Source organism: Microcaecilia unicolor, chromosome 4, assembly GCF_901765095.1.
Source record: "Microcaecilia unicolor chromosome 4, aMicUni1.1, whole genome shotgun sequence".
NCBI classification, from domain to species: Eukaryota; Metazoa; Chordata; class Amphibia; order Gymnophiona; family Siphonopidae; genus Microcaecilia; species Microcaecilia unicolor.
This window is the reverse complement of record NC_044034.1, coordinates 209,306,237-209,326,041: the sequence shown is the minus strand read 5'-3', so window position 1 is coordinate 209,326,041 and position 19,805 is coordinate 209,306,237. Positions and strand designations below refer to the sequence as shown.

General features: G+C 43.5%; 1 protein-coding gene across 2 annotated transcripts in view; it reads left to right on the top strand.

Moving 5' to 3' along the window:
* The window catches only part of FADS1 (fatty acid desaturase 1), a 108,588-nt gene extending 88,783 nt beyond the window's left edge, over positions 1–19,805 (top strand). For both annotated transcript variants that reach the window (XM_030201181.1, XM_030201182.1), the window contains exons 8-12: positions 7,043–7,140; positions 8,194–8,290; positions 9,936–10,015; positions 16,904–17,029; positions 19,189–19,805. In XM_030201181.1, the coding sequence (XP_030057041.1) occupies positions 7,043–7,140; positions 8,194–8,290; positions 9,936–10,015; positions 16,904–17,029; positions 19,189–19,240 (453 nt within the window). In that variant the 3' untranslated portion in view covers positions 19,241–19,805. The remainder of the gene's footprint in view (positions 1–7,042; positions 7,141–8,193; positions 8,291–9,935; positions 10,016–16,903; positions 17,030–19,188) is intronic.

Sequence of the window (19,805 nt, the reverse complement as noted above, 5' to 3'; positions counted from 1 at the left end):
GGTTCCCTGCTCTCTCTGCCTCAGAACAGGAAGGGGGCAGAGGGAGCAGGGAACCAGTGGGGCCGGCACCCCCCGAGCGCGTGCACCCGGGGCGGACCGCCCCTCCCGCCCCCCCTTCCTACGCCACTGGGTAAACCCAGGACTGGATCAACCCTGTCCTGCAAATCTGGATCCTGTTGGCAGCCTTAAATTATAGTAAATAGAAATAATATGATTTAGTATCATACATACATAGTAACATAGTAGATGACGGCAGATCAGTATTGTACACATTAAAGCAGGACATTAAGATATTTACTTTTTTTATTTATGTATTAGGATTTATTGACCTAATACATAAATAGAATAAATAGAGAAGTCTTTCTCCTACCCCCCCACCCCCCACCTACAGACCATCAAAATGGTAATCCAATCAAGCAGCTATACAATACACAGCAAGAAATAACAATACAGCCCCCATTTGGACTAAAGCGGTGTACAGCAGAATAAATCAAATATGGGCAATAAACTACAGCAGTAAAAATATTCAAATAACAATACAAGGTATGGATTAGTATGCTACATTACTTGCCAACACAATACACAATCAAACATTTTAATACACAGCATAGGGTGTTACCAAAGATGAAACATATAGATAAGATACAGTAGCAGGAGTTAGAAAATAAGGGGACTAATTTAAAGAGTTATCTTAGCTAGAGTAGGAGTGGATAAACAGAAATACGAGTATGATATAATGTCAGTAGAATACAAATGAAACATCGTACAAGGTAACAGAGGGGAATGTGCAGATGGGAAACATGGAGACAGACCAGGTGGGCACTGGGTTAAATAAAAGTGGGTCTGGCTAGATTGAAGGAAAATTGTGTGTACTTTTGAATATGGAATGTACAACTAGTTAAGTGGGCAAGTGGCAAGTCAGTAGCCACAGCCATTAAAGGCTTGGGAGAAGACCCAGGCTTTCATCCATAGGCGGTCGATGGCCCAACTGTTTGGGGAGGCTAAAGGGGGTGGGGTTGGGGTGGAGCTTAAATCCATAATTGTCTGATAACACACAGAAAAAATAAATAAAAATAAATCACAATTAATACCTTTTATTAAATTTTAGATATTAGTTATGTAGACCGCTATTAAATGGACTGGAAAAATTCCCCATTTTTAGGTATAACTTGTCTGGAATGTTTTTACGTTTGGGGAGCGTGCCAGGTGCCCTTGACCTGGATTGGCCACTGTCGGTGACAGGATGCTGGGCTAGATGGACCTTTGGTCTTTCCCAGTATGGCACTACTTATGTACTTATGTACTTATCATATGTCAAAGAATAAAGTGGTTGCTCAAAGCATATACTAACCACAATCACTCAACTGCAAAACACTATGCACAACTTTGTGCAAAAACACACTCAGAACCTTACTGTACCATAAATATTACACTGGACAGAACCTAATACACCAATATACCACCCATGCGGAAAATGCAGACCGTCAACAATATGAAACAAGGGATCATAATATCACAATTCTCATGTAGAGCCACATAACACCCTAGTTCATGTTTAATGTGGGATAAAATGCCATAAATAAGTAAATAAATATAAACTTTTAATCTTGAGCACCTAATTCTGAAAGTGGACATATTCCAAACACTATAATGAAAATAAAATGATCTTTTCTACCTTTGTTGTCTGATGACTTTGTTTTTCTGATCATGCTGGCCCAGTATCCGATTCTGCTGCTATCTGTCCTCTTAACTCCGTTTCCAGGGCTTCCTTTCCATTTATTTCAGCTGGGTCCTCCATAGACTTGACTGTCCAGTGGATCCAGCTTCTGCCTATTTTCTTCCTCCATGTGCAGTTTTTCTCTCTTCCTTTTCCCTCATCTCATCTCCTTCCTCACTCTTCCCTCCCCTCCATCCATGTCCAGCAACCCTCCTCACCCCTCCCCTCCATCCACCCATGTCCAGCAACTCTCCTCTCCCCTACCCTCCATCCACTGATGTCCAGCAATCCTCCTCTCCCCTCCATCCACCATATCCAGCAACCCTCCTCTCCCCCTGCCCTCCCCTCCATCCACCATGTCCAGCAACCCTCCTCTCCCCCTGCCTGCCCCTCCATCCACCATGTCCAGCAACCCTCCTCTCCCCTCCATCCACCCATGTCCAGCAACCCTCTCCTCCATCCACCCTTGTCCAGCAACCCTCCTCTCCCCTACCCTCCATCCACTGATGTCCAGCAACCCTCCTCTCCCCTCCATCCACCCATGTCCAGCAACTCTCCTCTCCCCCTGTCCTCCCCTCCATCCACCATGTCCAGCAACACTCCTCTCCCCCTGCCTGCCCCTCCATCCACCATGTCCAGCAACCCTCCTCTCCCCTCCATCCACCCATGTCCAGCAACTCTCCTCTCCCCCTGCCCTCCCCTCCATCCACCATGTCCAGCAACCCTCCTCTCCCCCTGCCCTCCCCTCCATCCACCATGTCCAGCAACCCTCCTCTCCCCTCCATTCACCCATGTCCAGCAACCCTCCTCTCCCCTCCATCCACCCATGTCCAGCAACCCTCCTCTCCTCTGCTCTCCCTGCCATCCTCCCATGTCTAGCAACCCTCCTCTCCCCCCTCCCCTCCCCTCCCCTCCATCCAGCAGCCCATGTCAACCATTGTATATAATTAGGTCTGCCTCACCCATTTGGGCAGCGGAAGCCATGGGCTCTCTGTACTATCCTAGAGAGAACTGCAAATCCCCTCTAGATACTTAATTACCCCAACCCTGTATCTGCTCATGACAGGCTTACACCGTCAGGCAGTATGGACCATCGTAATTAGAAAGGAATCCAGTATTCAATAGATATAATAAGATAGTTTATTATAATCTTACCAATAGCAATGCAGGCGAGTCAAGCATTCACATAATGGAACCGCATATCATGGTACGTCCTCTCTTTTTCTCTAGCCTTCTGGAGTCTTTCTTCTCTGTTCGTCTTCTCCTCTTGTCTAATCTAATACCCCTCAAACTGCTGCTTATATACAATTTTGACCTCATTGGTTCCAATGGACCCCAGTCTTTCTCACCAGGGCTCTTGGTTCTTATCAGTTGATCAGAATGACTTCATATGTTCCCAAACCTTCCTCTAGTCCCCCCTTTGGATGTTCTCACCGGGGTGCAGCTGACCAAGTACTATCTCTACATAACCATAGCAACTCTTGCTCATGACGTCTTGCAGGTGCCAGTCTCAGGATTGTTTATAGAGTAGATTGCCCCCACCCTCTGTCAGTTCTCAATTACCTCATTTCAGCACTTGCCACAGTGAAATGTAACTGTGTCAAAGGTGATCTCTGATTTTTACAAGCTAGCTCTCTTTTATATCAGAGATGGTTTTGATTTTAAGAGGCCTAGCTCTTATCATGAGCCATTGGCCTATATTTTACTGAGAGCAAGGGCTTGCATATTTCTACACCATCTCCCTTCTGCCAGCCATTTCCTGCCTTCTTCCAGCCCCCCCCCAATCCCCTGCTCCCCCCGTCGTCAATCATCTCACGTCTGCCCTCAGCTGATAGCCCTCGTTCCCGTCCTGCCCTTGCCCTACCTTAAAATATTGTAATTTTCCTTGAGCGGGCGGCGCCGGCATTGCAAGCAGCAGCAGGCTCCTGCCTTCCCTCGCATGGTTCTGCTCTCGCGGAAACAGGAAATACGTCAGAAGAGGGCGGAGGCATGCGAGGGAAGGCTGGAGCCTGCTGCTGCTTGCAATGCTGGCGCTGCCCGCTCATGGAAAATTACAATATTTAAAGGTAGGGCGAGGGCAGGAAGGGAACAAGGGCTATCGGGCAGCTGAGGGCAGAGACGGGAGATGATTGGCAACTGGGGAGCGGGGAAGTCTGCAGCTCGCGGGGTGGGGGCAGCAGTTGGGCTGGGGAGGATTAGCCTCCCCAAGCCTCTTATACTGGGCACCTATGCTTTCATCTCTTCTTGAAGAAGAGATTGATAGCCCTTCTGAGAGTTAGTTACAGAGTGCAGGAGCTGCTCCTGAGAAGTCTCACAGGTAGGTGTCACATTGTATGATTTCCCGTGGTGAGGGAGAACAAAACAAGAAGTCCACAAGGTAACAACAGCAAGTGAATGGTGGAGTAAAAACATGTGAAACAATGCTATTCAACTAACAGCCTTTATTGAAAGGACTCGACATGGTCACTGTGTTTCGCCTATACAGACTGCATCAGAAGTCTAAAATTAACATACATAAAATGATAAAATTAACAACTATGAATTCATGCATAAAAACAAATAAATGAATCATTAAATAGATAAATAATAAAACAATCAAATACATAATAAACTTAATACCTAGAAATAATTACATAGCGCCATATGAGTGAGTAAAATGTATAAAAGACAAAATGGTAGCATCATAGTCAACAATATAAATAAATATAAAATGTATAAATGCACATCCTATATAATAATTCTCACCTCCAACATTCTGTGTGTCTGCCTGGCTGTGTCCATAACGTTCTTCACAGATGGGCTCCGAAGCCCTAGCTGATGTCACTAGACCCATTATGACGCGTCCTATATAATTCTCACCCCCAACGTTCTATGCTTCTGCCTGCCTGTGTCCATAACTTGCTTCACAGATGGGCACCGAAGACCCGAAGGTTGGCGGCGGGAAGGGGGGCTCGAAAGGGTCGTGGCAGGGGGGTCCATGGGTCAGGAACTCCAAGGGGGGGGGGTCGGGAGGGGGGTCTGCAAATCGGAGAGAGGGAGGGGTCTGGAACTCAGAGGGGGGTCTGGAATTGAGAGGGGGGTCTGGAACTGGGGCGGCGGGAGGGAGGGATGGGGGTCTGGAACTCAGAGGGAGGGAGGGAGAGAGGGGGTCTGGATCTTGGAGGATGGGATGAAAGGGGAGGAGGGGGGGAATGCACCACCCGTACAAAAACTAAAAAAAAAACCAAAAAATGGGGGGATGACCCTGGGAAAGAGGGAGGGGGAACGACGACCCTGGAATATGGAGAAAGGGGGGGCACTGGAACTGGGTGGGAGGGAGGGGCCCCAGGCACACACACTCTCTCTCATAGACACACTCGCACCCAGTATCACTCTCTCTGTCACACACACACACTCGCAGATTCACTCTCTCTCACACACAGTCACTCTCACACACACTCTCTCAAACATACACACTCCGAGGAAAACCTTGCTAGCGCCCGTTTCAATTGTGTCAGAAACGGGCCTTTTTTACTAGTAAAAAAATAATAATGATAACCGCAGGAATACATGATACCTTAAAACATAATGAATATAGACCAAAAAAGACCTTATTTAAGGGAGAGAAACATACCCAAAACTTTCTAGTGGGTTGACACTGAGAATGACTTAGGCTGGGAAAATAGTCTCAGAACCTGTATATGACGTGCTGAAAAAGCAAAAAAAAAAAAAATTACACGTGAACTAGTGATATATAGCATGATCAATGAGACCAAACAGTGAGGTGAGAAGTGCAGAAACAGAAAGTGAAACACTCAGTCCATGTATTTAAAAGAGCTACTTGGGGCAGACTGTGAGGGAACAGTTTACAGTACTCCTGTATGGTATGCCAGTGAAGGTTTTATAGGAAGGATGTAATGTAGTCATGCCAGTTGTAACTCTCACTCATGCTGCAGCATTCTAAACTGGAACTAGAGCAAACTCTTTGTGGTCAGATGAGTGTACAGAGCATTACAGTAGTCCAACTGTGACATCATCATGACATGAACCACTATGATAAGACTCATCTTAATATGTAGAGAAAGATTATGTAGTTGCTACAGGAAATTGGAGCAATTGTTAAAGGTTGCTTGAAGTTGTGAGATTAAAATAGATGATGAGCCCAGTAGTATCCCAACTATGAATTCTGTGGTTTTATCCAGAATTCACAGTTCCCAAAAGGGATTTTAATGTCAGGTACTTCACCATTCATGTGGTGAACCCACAGAGTCTCTGTTTTATTTGAGTTCAGACAGAGTTTATTGGTTTTTGCCTATTACACAGGCAGTCAGTTTATTGAGTTGTAGGTCGATCTGGTTCAGTGGATATAGATATAGAATTTTGGGCCCATTAGTTGAAACAGCACAGCTAGAGGCTTAAGGATGGTTAAATAAAACAGGTGACAGTAAGGATCCCTTCCGTACCCTGCAGGTCAGGATCTAAGGTAATTATGACATGTTGCTACAAAGAATGAACTGTTGTCAGTCTGATACTATGTCACTGAGACCTGTTTCTGTCACCTGTGCAAATATGATATGATATTTCGGCCAATATTCAGCGCTGTTTAACCAGCCAGGAACGGCTCCTGGCCAGTTAAATAGCACTTAGCCAGCTAAGCACTAATATTAAGTGCGAGATAGCCAGTCATATCCACTGAATATTAGTGCTTAGTACATATCAGCCAACCAGTTATATCGTACAATATAACCAGCTAGTCGTGAATATTCAGCACATCGCTGGCAAAGTTTAGAGGCCAAATAGGACCGCCTAAATAGCAGTACTGTTTTTGGCTGCTATAAATATTGGCGCTGAGTATTAACTTGGCTGGTTAAGTTTAAGCAGGCTGGAAAAAATGGATATTCAATGTTGGTCACCGGAAATGGCCCAGCATTGAATACCGGGCTCAGCGCGGACCGTGGGACATATCCAACCTGCTTCTCGCGGGCTAAATATCGGCTGAATTGTGTTCCATGGTGCCTGAAGCTGTTGCAAGATCTGCAGCTCTAGTAATGAGGTGGATCCCCATCATTGGAGCAGCGTAATGGCAGAGTTCCAGTACAGGCTCTGTGGGAGGATGGTATGAGGTAACATTATAAGAGGAGGAATTGGAAAATATTTCAGTTTGTATTCTTTGAGATTGCTTGAATTTCCCATCTTATGTATTTAAAATATTTATAGACCAATCTATCCTTCCATTCTAGATGGGTTACAAAAGTAAAATGTACATAATATAGATGACAAAATAAGACAACCATAAAAAGTGACAAAACATCAAAATGAGTTTGCTCTTCTTCTTCCCTGTGAAAGGACCTTGCCTGGATGCTGACCTTCTACATTCGACTCTATTTCACGTATGTGCCCTTCCTAGGACTCCAAGGTCTTGTGGGACTCTTTCTATTGGTCAGGTAAGACTGGCTTGTAATATCAGCGCATGACACAGCTCTCACATTGTGTTCTGCTGAATCATCCTTCCCACTACTTGGGAGCCTACATGTTCCCTCCAAGATGTATTTATGACCTGCTGAGCAAAAAGGTACTAAAAATGGGATTACAAATAACAAAGAGGCTATAACAGATTGGAGGGATAAATCTGGACAACTTTCATTTTTGTGTACTATAGGTTCAGTAGAAAGGGACTATGCAAAATTTTATCCATAACTTCCTATGGATTACAGAGCTGTAGATGTTTTACGTTTGCTATTTTTCAAATGCGTTTTTCTGAAAAACACACTTTTTATTGATAAATGTTTCTCATTTTTTAAAGACATAGGGCCCCTTTTACCAAGCTGCGGCAAAAGGGGGCCTGTGTTGCTGTCAGCGCGTGTTTTTGACGCATGCCAAGGCCCCCTTTTACTGCAGTGGGTAAAAGATAGGTCTTTCTTTTTTTGAGAAAATGGCCGTGCGGTAAGTGAAGCACTTGCCACGTGGCCATTTCAGGGGGGGGGGGGACGACACCTTACCACCACCCATTGAGGTGGTGGTAAGGGCTCCTGTGCTAACCCGGTGGTAACTGGGCAGTGAGCAGCACTGCCTGATTACCTCCAGGTACACACTAGCGCTATAAAAATAACTATATTTTTGTAGTGCCAAATAAGACGGCGCGCTGGGGATGAGAACTGTAGCCGGGCTCCTGCAGTAGCCCGGTGGTACTTCCTTTTTAGCAAGTGGTAAGCCTGTGTTGGGCTTACCACTATTTTGTAAAAGGGGCCCATAATTAGTCCATACCCGAGGGTGAAATTTTCCAGGATTATGCAGCTGATATCCCTCTATATTGTGCTATAAATACATCACATACTCCATTTTTGGTACCTTTTCGCTCAGCGAGTCACATTTCTTCTCTTTTCTACATCCTCCTTTTTTTCTGCTGTGTGGTTCCTTCTGATTGTTCTGTACATGTTATCCCACTTCACAGGTTCTTGCAAAATAATTGATACATATGTGTATGTTTCACTCGGCAGATTCCTGGAGAGTAACTGGTTTGTGTGGGTTACGCAGATGAACCATATTCCAATGACAGTTTATTATGACCAGAACAAGGACTGGTTGTCTACACAGGTACTGTGAGCATCTTCTTGGGGATTTTATAAATGGCACTTAAAATTGCACGTGCAAATCTGGATGCACGCCCAATTTGTACATGCATTTTAGTTGAGTAAAGAGCCAACTGCGCCAATAATTGGCACTAACAATCAATTATGGTGCTAATTGGCCACAATTTAGATTTGTGTGCACATCTTTACTAGGTGCTATTCTATAAAGATGCATGCATAAATTTTTTAGCGTGCAAGTGAAAAGGAGGTGTGGCCATAGGAGGGGCATGGACGGGTCAGGGGCGTTCACTAAAGATAACAATATTAGAGAATTCAGAGGATCCGTGCCGAATTTAGGTGTGGGGATTTACACTAGGTTTCAGTAGCTGTAAATCCTCACCCCAAAATTAGGCGCAGATCCCAGTACTAGAAGCCATTCTATAAACATTGCCCAACTCAGAGCGCTGTTTATAGAATAACACTCCTTGCTCATTTTTTTTTGGTGCCTAAATTTGGGTGCCATATCCTGAATTTAGTCCTTTGTTACTCAACGCTGTTTCTCAGGTTAGTGTGGAAAGAGTATTTGTGTGCTCTGACTCAGGTGAGGGAGGCACAAAAACAAGGAGAAGAACGGCCTTTGCGTAAGATAAATAAAATCAACAACAGCAAAGGTGACAAAAAAAAGTCCCAAAGCAAATGGTGTGGTGCAGAAATTTATTGGCAGGTACCAGCAGTCTCACAGTGATTGAAAAGAATTTTAAAATAAACATTGGCAACTGCACCAATGATGTGTTACAAAGAATAATCCGCTGTTATTTAATTCTGCAAAACAGCTCTGTTTTCCAGCAGAAAGGGAGGGAGGACCATTGCTGGGATGAGTGACCTGTCTGTGCTGTTTATTAGAGGGAAATCTCTACTGTTTCTCCATGTTGATGGTTCACTTTTATTTGATATATCACCCATCAAAAAGATATCTAAATGATTTACAAGTTAAAACATAAAAAATAATGAGGAAGGGAAGAAAAAGTGAGGGAACACAATAGGAGACCTAGGTTACAATGAATTTCAAATAGAGGGAGGATAAGATAATATTAATGGATAGCATAAGGTATGGAAAGGGGGGAGGGGTAGCAGAGAACAGGACTCAGGCATGAGGTTGGTGGTGGCTGAGGCCTAAATGTGATGTTAGATTACTAATCTAGGGGAAATGCTTTCGTAAAATATGTTTTTAGTGCCTGGCTAAATTTCTTAAGGGAGGTCTCCAGTCTAACATCAAGGGAAAACGATGCTTCTGGAGGAAAAGGGAGGTGCTCTGATGACCTTTGAATGGGGTGGGGTGATAAGGTTGTATTGGGGAGGGGAGGAGATGATTACTTCTTGTAAGCTGAGGTAACACTGCATCTCTATGTTGGGATTGTTGAAGGGTGAATCTAGTGCCTCCTAGGGGAGGGATGATTGCTGTTTCTGTATGTGTAGGTAGTGTGGGAACCTTTTCTTGGTGAACAGAATCTTTCTGCTGAGGGGTGTTAAGGTGAGCATTTCATGCATATGTCTCTTTCAGAGATGAAGTAATAAGAGATATTTTTGGGAGGGATTCCTGTTAACTTTGGGGAGATGGGACTGAATACCTCAAAGTTCACTTCCTGATCCAGTTTTTCTTCCTGTTGCAGCTCCAAGCAACATGCAATGTTCACCAATCTTTGTTCAATGATTGGTTCAGTGGGCACCTCAACTTCCAAATTGAACACCAGTGAGTACAGCGGAGACAGAACTCGCATTTCTGAGGAGGGTTGGAGTTGGAAATATTGATGGAGAAGTACAGTGATGTAGTTGTAATTCTGGCACCTGGTTTTGTTTAAAACAGTGGCGTTCCTAGCCTGGATGACACCCGGGACGGATCGCCAAAGCGCCCCCCCGGGTGCAGCGCCCCCCCTGCAAAATGACACCCCCCTGGTGCACGCCGCTGGGGGGGGAGTGCTGCGGCGCGCACCTGTCGGCTCCGAGTTCGCTAACTTCGCTCGTTCGCTGCAGTTCCCTCTGCCCCGGAACAGGAAGTAACCTGTTCCGGGGCAGAGGGAGCTGCAGCGAACGAGCAAAGTTAGCAAACTCAGAGCCGACAGGCGCGCACCGCGGCACCCCCCAGCAGCATGCACCCGGGGCAGACCGCCCCCACCGCCCCCCCCCCCCCTTGGTACGCCACTGGTTTAAAATAAACATCATAACCTGCAAGCCATTGAAGTGGTGTACATTCAGGTACAGTCAGTATTTTCCTGTCCCTGGAGGACTCATATTCTAGGTTTGTACTTGAGGTAAAGGAGCGTTAAGTGACTTGCCCAAGATGACAAGAAGCTGCAGCTGAATTTAAATGGGATCCTCGGGTTCTCCACCTGCTGCTGTAGCCATTAGGCTGCGTGGAATCCCAAAATATCATATACTATCATGAAAAAATGCACGCAAATTTGTGGAATGCCCCCAACACGCTCACACTCCTCCCATGGCTATGCCCATTTTTCAGCTATGCATGTTAGGATTTATATGTGCCTCTTTTTAGAATACGCTAAAAAGATGTGCACATCAATTCCAATTATTTCCAATAAGTGCTGATAATCAGTTGTTATTGGCCAATTATCATCACTGATTGGCTCATTACTCAATTAAGGTGCACATGTAAATTGGAACTTGCCCAATTTAACGTGTGTGACTCGCCAGGCCTTAAATAGAATCCAGAGGATATTGTGTAAATGCAAGGAGGGTGTTTACGTGGGTGGAACATAGGAGAGGCCACTACTTACACGTACAACTTGCACGTGTAAGTAGTGGCCTCTCCCATGTTCCACCCACGTAAACACCCTCCTTGCATTTACACAATATCCTCTGGATTCTATTTAAGGCCTGCCGAGTCACACACGTTAAATTGGGCAAGTTCCAATTTACATGTGCACAGAATATCCTTGCTGCATTTGGATGCCTGCAGGTACATTAGGTCTATGGCTGGTGTCAATACCAGGCTATTCTAGTATTCTATAATGGAATCTGGGCACCCCAATGCCACTATAGTACAGGCTGTTATCACACAGCATCAGGGCATCTAAAAGCAAGTGGCTTTTTTAAAAACATTAGCTGCCTCATTTGAAAAATACATGATCCAGATAGGTGGCAGTGCTTAATACATGTAGAGACCACTGATCAGAGCAGTTAACATAACATAACATGCCAAATCTAATATACCGTGTCAAACCCAGAGGTTCAGAACGGTGTACAACAAATACAAAATCTAGCAAACTACAGTCCAACAAATAAGTTTCTTTCTGAGAAGTTCTGAGAGAAGAGGACATTTCTTTGGTAAGTGAACGCTACTTTGCTTTGTGCTTTGGGAACTTAAAGATTGAGGTTTAAAGGAGGAATTGTAGGTTAGTGTTAGGCAAAATTAAAAAGCAAATTTCAACAGCTAACAGAAAACAGCTAATCTCCATAGTCTTTTACACTTAGTTTTAAAAGCTTTGTACCACAGCATTAACAGATAGAATCTAACAGCCACTGCAGGATCTAATTTAAAAAGGAGATAGAGCAGCTTTTAAACTAGAAATGGGGGGAAGGCCAACAGTCGCTCAAAAGCGCATGGTTCGGGAAAAGGTATCTTGCAAAGATACCTCACAAACAGGGAAGATAGGGTTTCTGGATAGTGAGGTTGCACAACAGACCGTGGTAGACCAGGTGCCCTTAAATACAACTAAAGATTAGACAAAAGATGTCAAATCAATAGTGTCAGGTACTAAGCATCATGCAAATAAGAACAACAAACATACTCTGAAATGTCTATATGCAAATGCTAGGAGTCTAAGAAATAAGATGGGAGAGTTGGAATATATTGCACTAAACGAAAAATTGGATATAATAGGCATTACTGAGACCTGGTGGAAGGAGGATAACCAGTGGGACACTGTCATACCGGGGTACAAAGTATATCGTAGTGATAGGGTGGACTGGACTGGTGGAGGGGTAGCATTGTATATTAACGAGAGCCTTGATTCAGATAGATTACAAATTCAGCAGGACACAAATCACACCTTTGAATCATTGTGGGTTGAAATTCCATGTATAAAAGGGAAAAAATCGGTGATAGGAGTGTACTACCGTCAGCCTCGCCAGGATGAGCAGGTAGACACAGAAATGATAAAAGAAATCAGAGATGCGAATAAAATGGGCAATGTGATAATAATGGGTGACTTCAATTATCCAAATATAGACTGGGTAAATGTAACATCGGGACACGCTACAGAGATACAATTCCTTGATGAAATCAAGGACAGCTTTATGGAGCAACTGGTGCAGGAGCCGACGAGAGAAGGAAAAATTCTAGATTTGGTTCTTAGTGGAGCGCATGATCTGGTGAGGCTATGTTATGGTACTGGGGCTGCTTGATAACAGTGACCATAATATTATCAGTTTTGATATCGACCTTGAAGTAACTGTACACAGAAAGTCAAATACGTTAGCGTTTAACTTTAAAAAAGGAGACTATGATAAAATGAGAAGAACGGTAAAAAAAAAATTTGGGGGGCAACTGAGAGAGTAAAAACTGTACAACAGGCATGGACGCTGTTCAAAAATACCATCCTGGAGGCCCAGGCCATACATATTCCGCGAATTAGAAAAGAAAGACGGAACTCCAAAAGACAGCCGGCCTGGTTGAAAAGTGAGGTGAAGGAAGCTATTAGGGCTAAAAGAAACACCTTCAGAAAATGGAAGAAGGAACCGTCTGAAAATAACAAGAAGCAGCATAAGGAGTGTCAAAGCAAATGCAAGGCGCAGATAAAGAAGGCCAAGAGGGATTACGAAAAAAAGATAGCATTAGAGGCAAAAAAACATAGTAAAAATTTTTTTCGGTATATTAAAAGCAGGAAGCCGGCAAAAGAATCGGTTGGGCCGCTGGATGACCGAGGGGTAAAAGGGGCGATCAAGGAAGACAAAGACGTAGCGGAGAGACTGAATGAATTCTTTGCTTCGGTCTTCACCGAGGAAGATTTGGGTGGGATACCGGTGTCGGAAATGGTATTTCAAGCGGACGAGTCGGAGAAACTTACTGACTTCACGGTAAACCTGGAGGACATAATGGGGCAGTTCGGCAAACTGAAGAGTAGCAAATCTCCTGGACCGGATGGTATTCTTCCTAGAGTACTGATAGAACTGAAAAATGAGCTTGCGGAGCTACTGCTAGTGATATGCAACTTATCCTTAAAATCGAGCGTGGTACCGGAAGATTGGAGAGTGGCCAATGTAACGCCCATTTTTAAAAAAGGCTCCAGGGGAGATCCAGGAAATTATAGACCGGTGAGTCTGACGTTGGTGCCGGGGAAAATGGTAGAGGCTATTATTAAAAACAAAATTACAGAGCACATCCGAGGACATGGATTACTGAGACCGAGTCAGCATGGCTTTTGTGTGGGGAAATCTTGCCTGACCAATTTACTTCAATTCTTTGAAGGAGTAAACAAACATGTGGACAAAGGGGAGCCGGTTGATATTGTGTATCTGGATTTTCAAAAGGCGTTTGACAAGGTACCTAATGAAAGGCTACAGAGGAAATTGGAGGGTCATGGGATAGGAGGAAATGTCCTATTGTGGATTAAAAACTGGTTGAAGGATAGAAAACAGAGAGTGGGGTTAAATGGGCAGTATTCACAATGGAGAAGGGTAGTTAGTGGGTTCCCTCAGGGGTCTGTGCTAGGACCGCTGCTTTTTAATATATTTATAAATGATTTAGAGATGGGAGTAACTAGCGAGGTAATTAAATTTGCTGATGACACAAAGTTATTCAAAGTCGTTAACTCGCGACAGGATTGTGAAAAATTACAAGAGGACCTTACGAGACTGGGAGACTGGGCGGCTAAATGGCAGATGACGTTTAATGTGAGCAAGTGCAAGGTGATGCATGTGGGAAAAAAGAACCCGAATTATAGCTACGTCATGCAAGGTTCCACGTTAGGAGTTACGGACCAAGAAAGGGATCTGGGTGTCGTCGTCGATAACACACTGAAACCTTCTGCTCAGTGTGCTGCTGCGGCTAGGAAAGCGAGTAGAATGTTGGGTATTATTAGGAAAGGTATGGAAAACAGGTGTGAGGATGTTATAATGCCATTGTATCGCTCCATGGTGCGACCGCACCTTGAGTATTGTGTTCAATTCTGGTCGCCGCATCTCTAGAAAGATATAGTAGAATTGGAAAAGGTGCAGCGAAGGGCAACTAAAATGATAGCGGGGATGGGACGACTTCCCTATGAAGAAAGACTAAGGAGGCTAGGGCTATTCAGCTTGGAGAAGAGACGGCTGAGGGGAGACATGATAGAGGTATATAAAATAATGAGTGGAGTGGAACAGGTGGATGTGAAGCGTCTGTTCACGCTTTCCAAAAATACTAGGACTAGGGGGCATGCGATTAAACTACAGTGTAGTAAATGTAAAACAAATCGGAGAAAATTTTTCTTCACCCAACGTGTAATTAAACTCTGGAATTCATTGCCGGAAAATGTGGTGAAGGCGGTTAGCTTAGCAGAGTTTAAAAAGGGGTTGGACGGTTTCCTAAAGGACAAGTCCATAAACTGCTACTAAATGGACTTGGAAAAATCCAAAATCCCAGGAATAACATGTATAGAATGTTTGTACATTTGGGAAGTTTGCCAGGTGCCCTTGGCCTGGATTGGCCGCTGTCATGGACAGGATGCTGGGCTCGATGGACCCTTGGTCTTTTCCCAGTATGGCATTACTTATGTACTTATGTACTTAAGTTGCCCAAACATTTAAAAAAAAATCATTTTCAAACATTAAATACAGTTCAAAATTATTTGATTAAAAAATCTAATAAACTACAAACAAGTAGATATGGAGGCATATTTTCAGAGCACTTAGACTTACAAAGTTGCATAGTAACCTACGGAACTTTGTAATTCTAAGTGCTTTGAAAATGAGCCCCAGAGTGCCCTATCATAATAAAAATGAAACAGAATAGAATTTGCTGGCATAAATACAAATTCAGGAAAAATATTTAATGAACAATGTTTAAGTAGCTTACGGAATCGCAGATAATTAGATTCTAACTAAATTTCAGAAGGAAGAGCATTTCAAATAGGAACCACAGATAGCAGCAATACTCGGCCTCTATAAGAACAATAGCAGCACTTTGGTGTGTATGTGGGCACATACCTGTGTACGTGTGAGCAGGGTGTTGAAACACTATTCTGCAAGGGATGCACATGGGTGGGACACAGGCACTGTTTCCTCTAAGCTGAGTGGGAGTCCTCCACCTATAGTCCTGCCAGTGGGTGGCGCTGTTTCACTATCACATTTTCAGTAGTGATGAACAGACAAGCTCTGTAGGACTCCAGGAAACCTGCCTGTCTCTAGAGATTGAAAACACAATATTGAAGCACCACCTTCTACTGGCAGCAATGTAGTTGGAGGAGTCCTGCTCAGGTTAGAGGTAACAGTGGACACAGGCTGGGCTCCCACTTACACAGATTACTATAAGTTGTGTCATCCCCTGCTACATTTAGGGAGCTGCTCCCAGATCTACAGCTGGTGCAGCTGTGGATGCCTTAATGTTAAGCGGACCGATACTGGGTTACACTGGTATTCTATAATGGAATCTGGGTGCCCACCATATGACCTTGGGATGCCTTAATGGAAAACTGTCCTCTATCCCCCCCATTCTATATATGATGCCCAAATTTGAGCACCAAAATTTTGGTGCAGATGAAAGATGTATGCGCAAATAAATTGTTTAACAAGCCATTAACTATCAATTCATTGATGTTAACAATTATTGCAGTTAATTGGCAGTTGGGATTTGTGCATGCGTCTGTGTGCTATTCTGTAAGACGAGGTGCCTAAATCCCCCAGCACATAACTCAAAAGGGGGCTTGGCCAGGGGAGGGGCCTTAGCGTTCTGAAAAGTTGCATGCAGTGTTATCGAATAGTGCCATTTCTACCCTGAATGCCATGAATTAGGCACTCAGTTAATACAGTATCGCTATTATATTTCATAGAGGGGGTTTATCATGCATCGATCTTATATTATTACCCAACTCACAAACTATTTTAACATCCTCTACATATAACTTTAGCAGGTATTATTGTATAGGATCTATCTGTCACCACCATTCAGGCTATAATGTGAGCCAGGCACTTTTTATGTGGGCAGATACTCCTCATTCGATCCAAAATTTTAATTTTAATTTTCTTAAACATAACCATCTTTAACTTCATATAGTCCTTTAATCTAAATTGTACTTAGCTTAGAATGTAGTATCACTACACTTTCTTCCTTTGTTTTCTATTACTCTATTTAAAAAACGATCACTCATCTCGGAGACCACTCAATCCCATATGAACTCATGTTTCGCATTAATGCTGTATCAAGGCATGTCTCCTATAAGATGGAAAATAGACGATTAGATAACATCTTAATATCTCAGTCTATATATCCTCAATGTTAGACAAACTCATACAATTAAATATCTCAATCAAGCCTGAAGACATTTCCATGTTTTTTCCGTGTTTCAAAGATGGCCGCGGCGTTTTAACTACTTATATAGTGATACTGCTGGATTAGATTCACTTCTGCCATTTCTTCTCTCCTCAGTTTGTTCCCCACAATGCCTAGACATAACTACATGAAGGTGGCTCCACTGGTAAAATCCTTGTGCACCAAGTATGGCATTGAATACCAATCCAAACCACTGCTGACTGCCTTTGCCGACATTGTACAGTAAGTATACTCCTGATCAGGGCTACATGCCACAGATGAATTCTGATGAAATTTCATAGAGGTTCTTGCTAAGTTTTTATCTTGCTTGCCAGCTCCTGATACCAGTGCATGGATGGATTGATATCAGAGGGGCAAAAATGTGGAGTGGCTGCAATAGGGTTTAGGGAGTGAGCCCATCTTGCTAGCTAAGGAAGGGATTGGGGTGACTCAGAGAGCTCATCCTGTCAGTCCCTGGAAAAACAGAAGAATATGATGTAACTGTCAGAGCCCAAGAGAATCAAAAGAGAAGCAAAATCCAACAAGTGGAACATGGAAGGAAAAAGCTGGAAACCGGAAGCAAAACAAGAATAAACCATAGCAGTATGGTTGATGTCACTTTTTTATAGAATGGCCTGATGCGGTCACTTTTCCACTTACATCTGCATCAAGGACATGTAATTTAATCTAAAACACAAATAATGGGACCTTTTTACGAAAATGCACTGTAGCACTCCATGGTACTACTACTACTACTACTATTTAACATTTCTAAAGCGCTACTAGGGTTACGCAGCGCTGTACAATTTAACATAAAGGACAGTCCCTGCTCAAAGAGGTTACAATGTAAAGGACAAGTGAACAGTCAGTCCGATAGGGGTAGTCAAATTGGGGCAGTCTGGATTTCCTGAGAGGTGAGAGTTAGGTGCCGAAGGCAGCATTGAAGAGGTGGGCTTTGAGCAAAGACTTGAAGATGGGCAGGGAGGGGGCTTGGAGTAAGGGCTCAGGAAGGTTGTTCCAGGCATAGGGTGAGGCGAGGCAGAATGAGCGGATCCTGGAGTTGGCGGTGGTGGAGAAGGGTACAGAGAGGAGGGATTTGTCCTGTGAACGGAGGTTTCGGGCTGGAACGTAAGGGGAGATGAGGGTAGAGAGGTAGTGAGGGGCAGCAGACTGAGTGCATTTGTAGGTAAGAAGTAGAAGCTTGAACTGAATGCGGTATCTGATTGGAAGCCAGTGAAGTGACCTGAGGAGAGGGGTGATATGAGTAGATCGGTTCTGGTGGAATATAAGACCATGAGATAGAAAGAAAAAAGTGAGGAAAATGGATGAGGATACCAAAAATTGTGTTTATTCACATAAAAAATCAAAATTAAAAAAATAACAACAATGGTTATATGAAGTATAAAACGGACCCTCACATAAAAAATCAAAATTAAAAAAATAACAACAATGGTTATATGAAGTATAAAACGGACCCAACGGAATATAAGACCATACCATGCCCCCTCGGAGAAAAGTTAAGAACATTTCAGTAACGCATGGTTTAATTGGTGAGAACAGCCAAGCTACCTTGAAATGCTTAAATACATTTATGTGGTGGTCTGTTACCACATGCTAACTGTAGGCCCCAATATAAATATCTTAACATGTAGAAAATTAAAACATATTGTACTCCACATAAAAAGTTAAAACATAACTAGGTTGATTGACATAAATAAATAAGTACTGAAAATTATTAAATTGACATAAATACATGTGCACATTAATTCATACGTATCTGAATTCAGTATATATTGATAGAGCCCATCCAGTTCTCTCCTCCTTGTAAGTGAAGTGTATCTATGCTGACTGACACCGTAAGCTTTACCAGACCTTGTGGGTTGGCACTCTTTGTCTATCAGAATTCATCCATTGTGAGGTCAGCGCTGCCAGTCAGCCTGTCAGTTCTGAAGTTGTTCAAAGTTCCATCTTGCATGGACATACTTCAGTTACAATAAGGAGAAGAGAAAAAAGGATGGGATTGGAGATGGAGAAGAGAGAGAGGGAGGAAAGAGAATAGGTTAAATGAAATAGATGGGGAGGCAAGAAACTGGGGTAGATGGGGAGGAAGTTTGGGGAAGGGTAAGCCAAGGAAGAGAGCAAGGTGGTTGTAGGAGCCATCCCACCAACTGCCAAAGACCAGAGGAAAATATGTAGGAGCAATAGATGGGGAGAGGGAAAGGAGTGGAGATCAGGGTGGACGCAGAAGGATTTGGAGGTGAGGGAGAGGATCAGAGGAAGGGAGTGTATGTTTTTCGCTCATACTGTTTATGTCTTCCTCTAGTTTGTTTTATCTGAAATTTCAAATCTTGCCCCTCTGGTCACTGAACAGTCTCTGGGTTTTGATTTTATTTCCTCTATAGTTCCTTAAAGGAGTCTGGAGAGCTTTGGTTGAACGCTTACCTCCATAAGTAAGAATGAGGAAGAAGATTCTATCAGCAATGTTCAATGGACAACCTCTGCAGGAGTACTTACCCCAAAGAAAGGGGTCTCTACTAGGGACTTGGGTGGTAGAGATGGGTCAGGGTATAGGGAAGAGTTGTTGCCAGAATATATTTCTAAACCTTCAGACCCTTCCCAGGATCAATGTGAGGCTTATAATTGGAGTGGACCAGGATAAAGATAACTAGGGGAATGAGGGCTGCTTGAGGTTCAGAAGAGTAACACAAGTGGTTTATAGTGATCTGAGGGCAGCAGGTCTTTTGTGGGGTGAGTCATGGGTTATCAGTCTTAACCTATTGTTTGGGGAGAGAATGGTGTAACTTCCCATTACATTCCATGAACTAGAGGGTTGTTTTCCACATTGCTGTGAGGTGTATAACAGGTATGTATGCACCATGCGTCAGTTGAGATGCACATTTGAGTTTTGTATTAGTAAGGAGTGCATTTAGAATTTAACAGGGTGGATTTGTCAAACATTTACTCCAGATTTGTCAATGAAAATGTCCCAGTATTTTATTTTGGCTTCACATTTGTATGT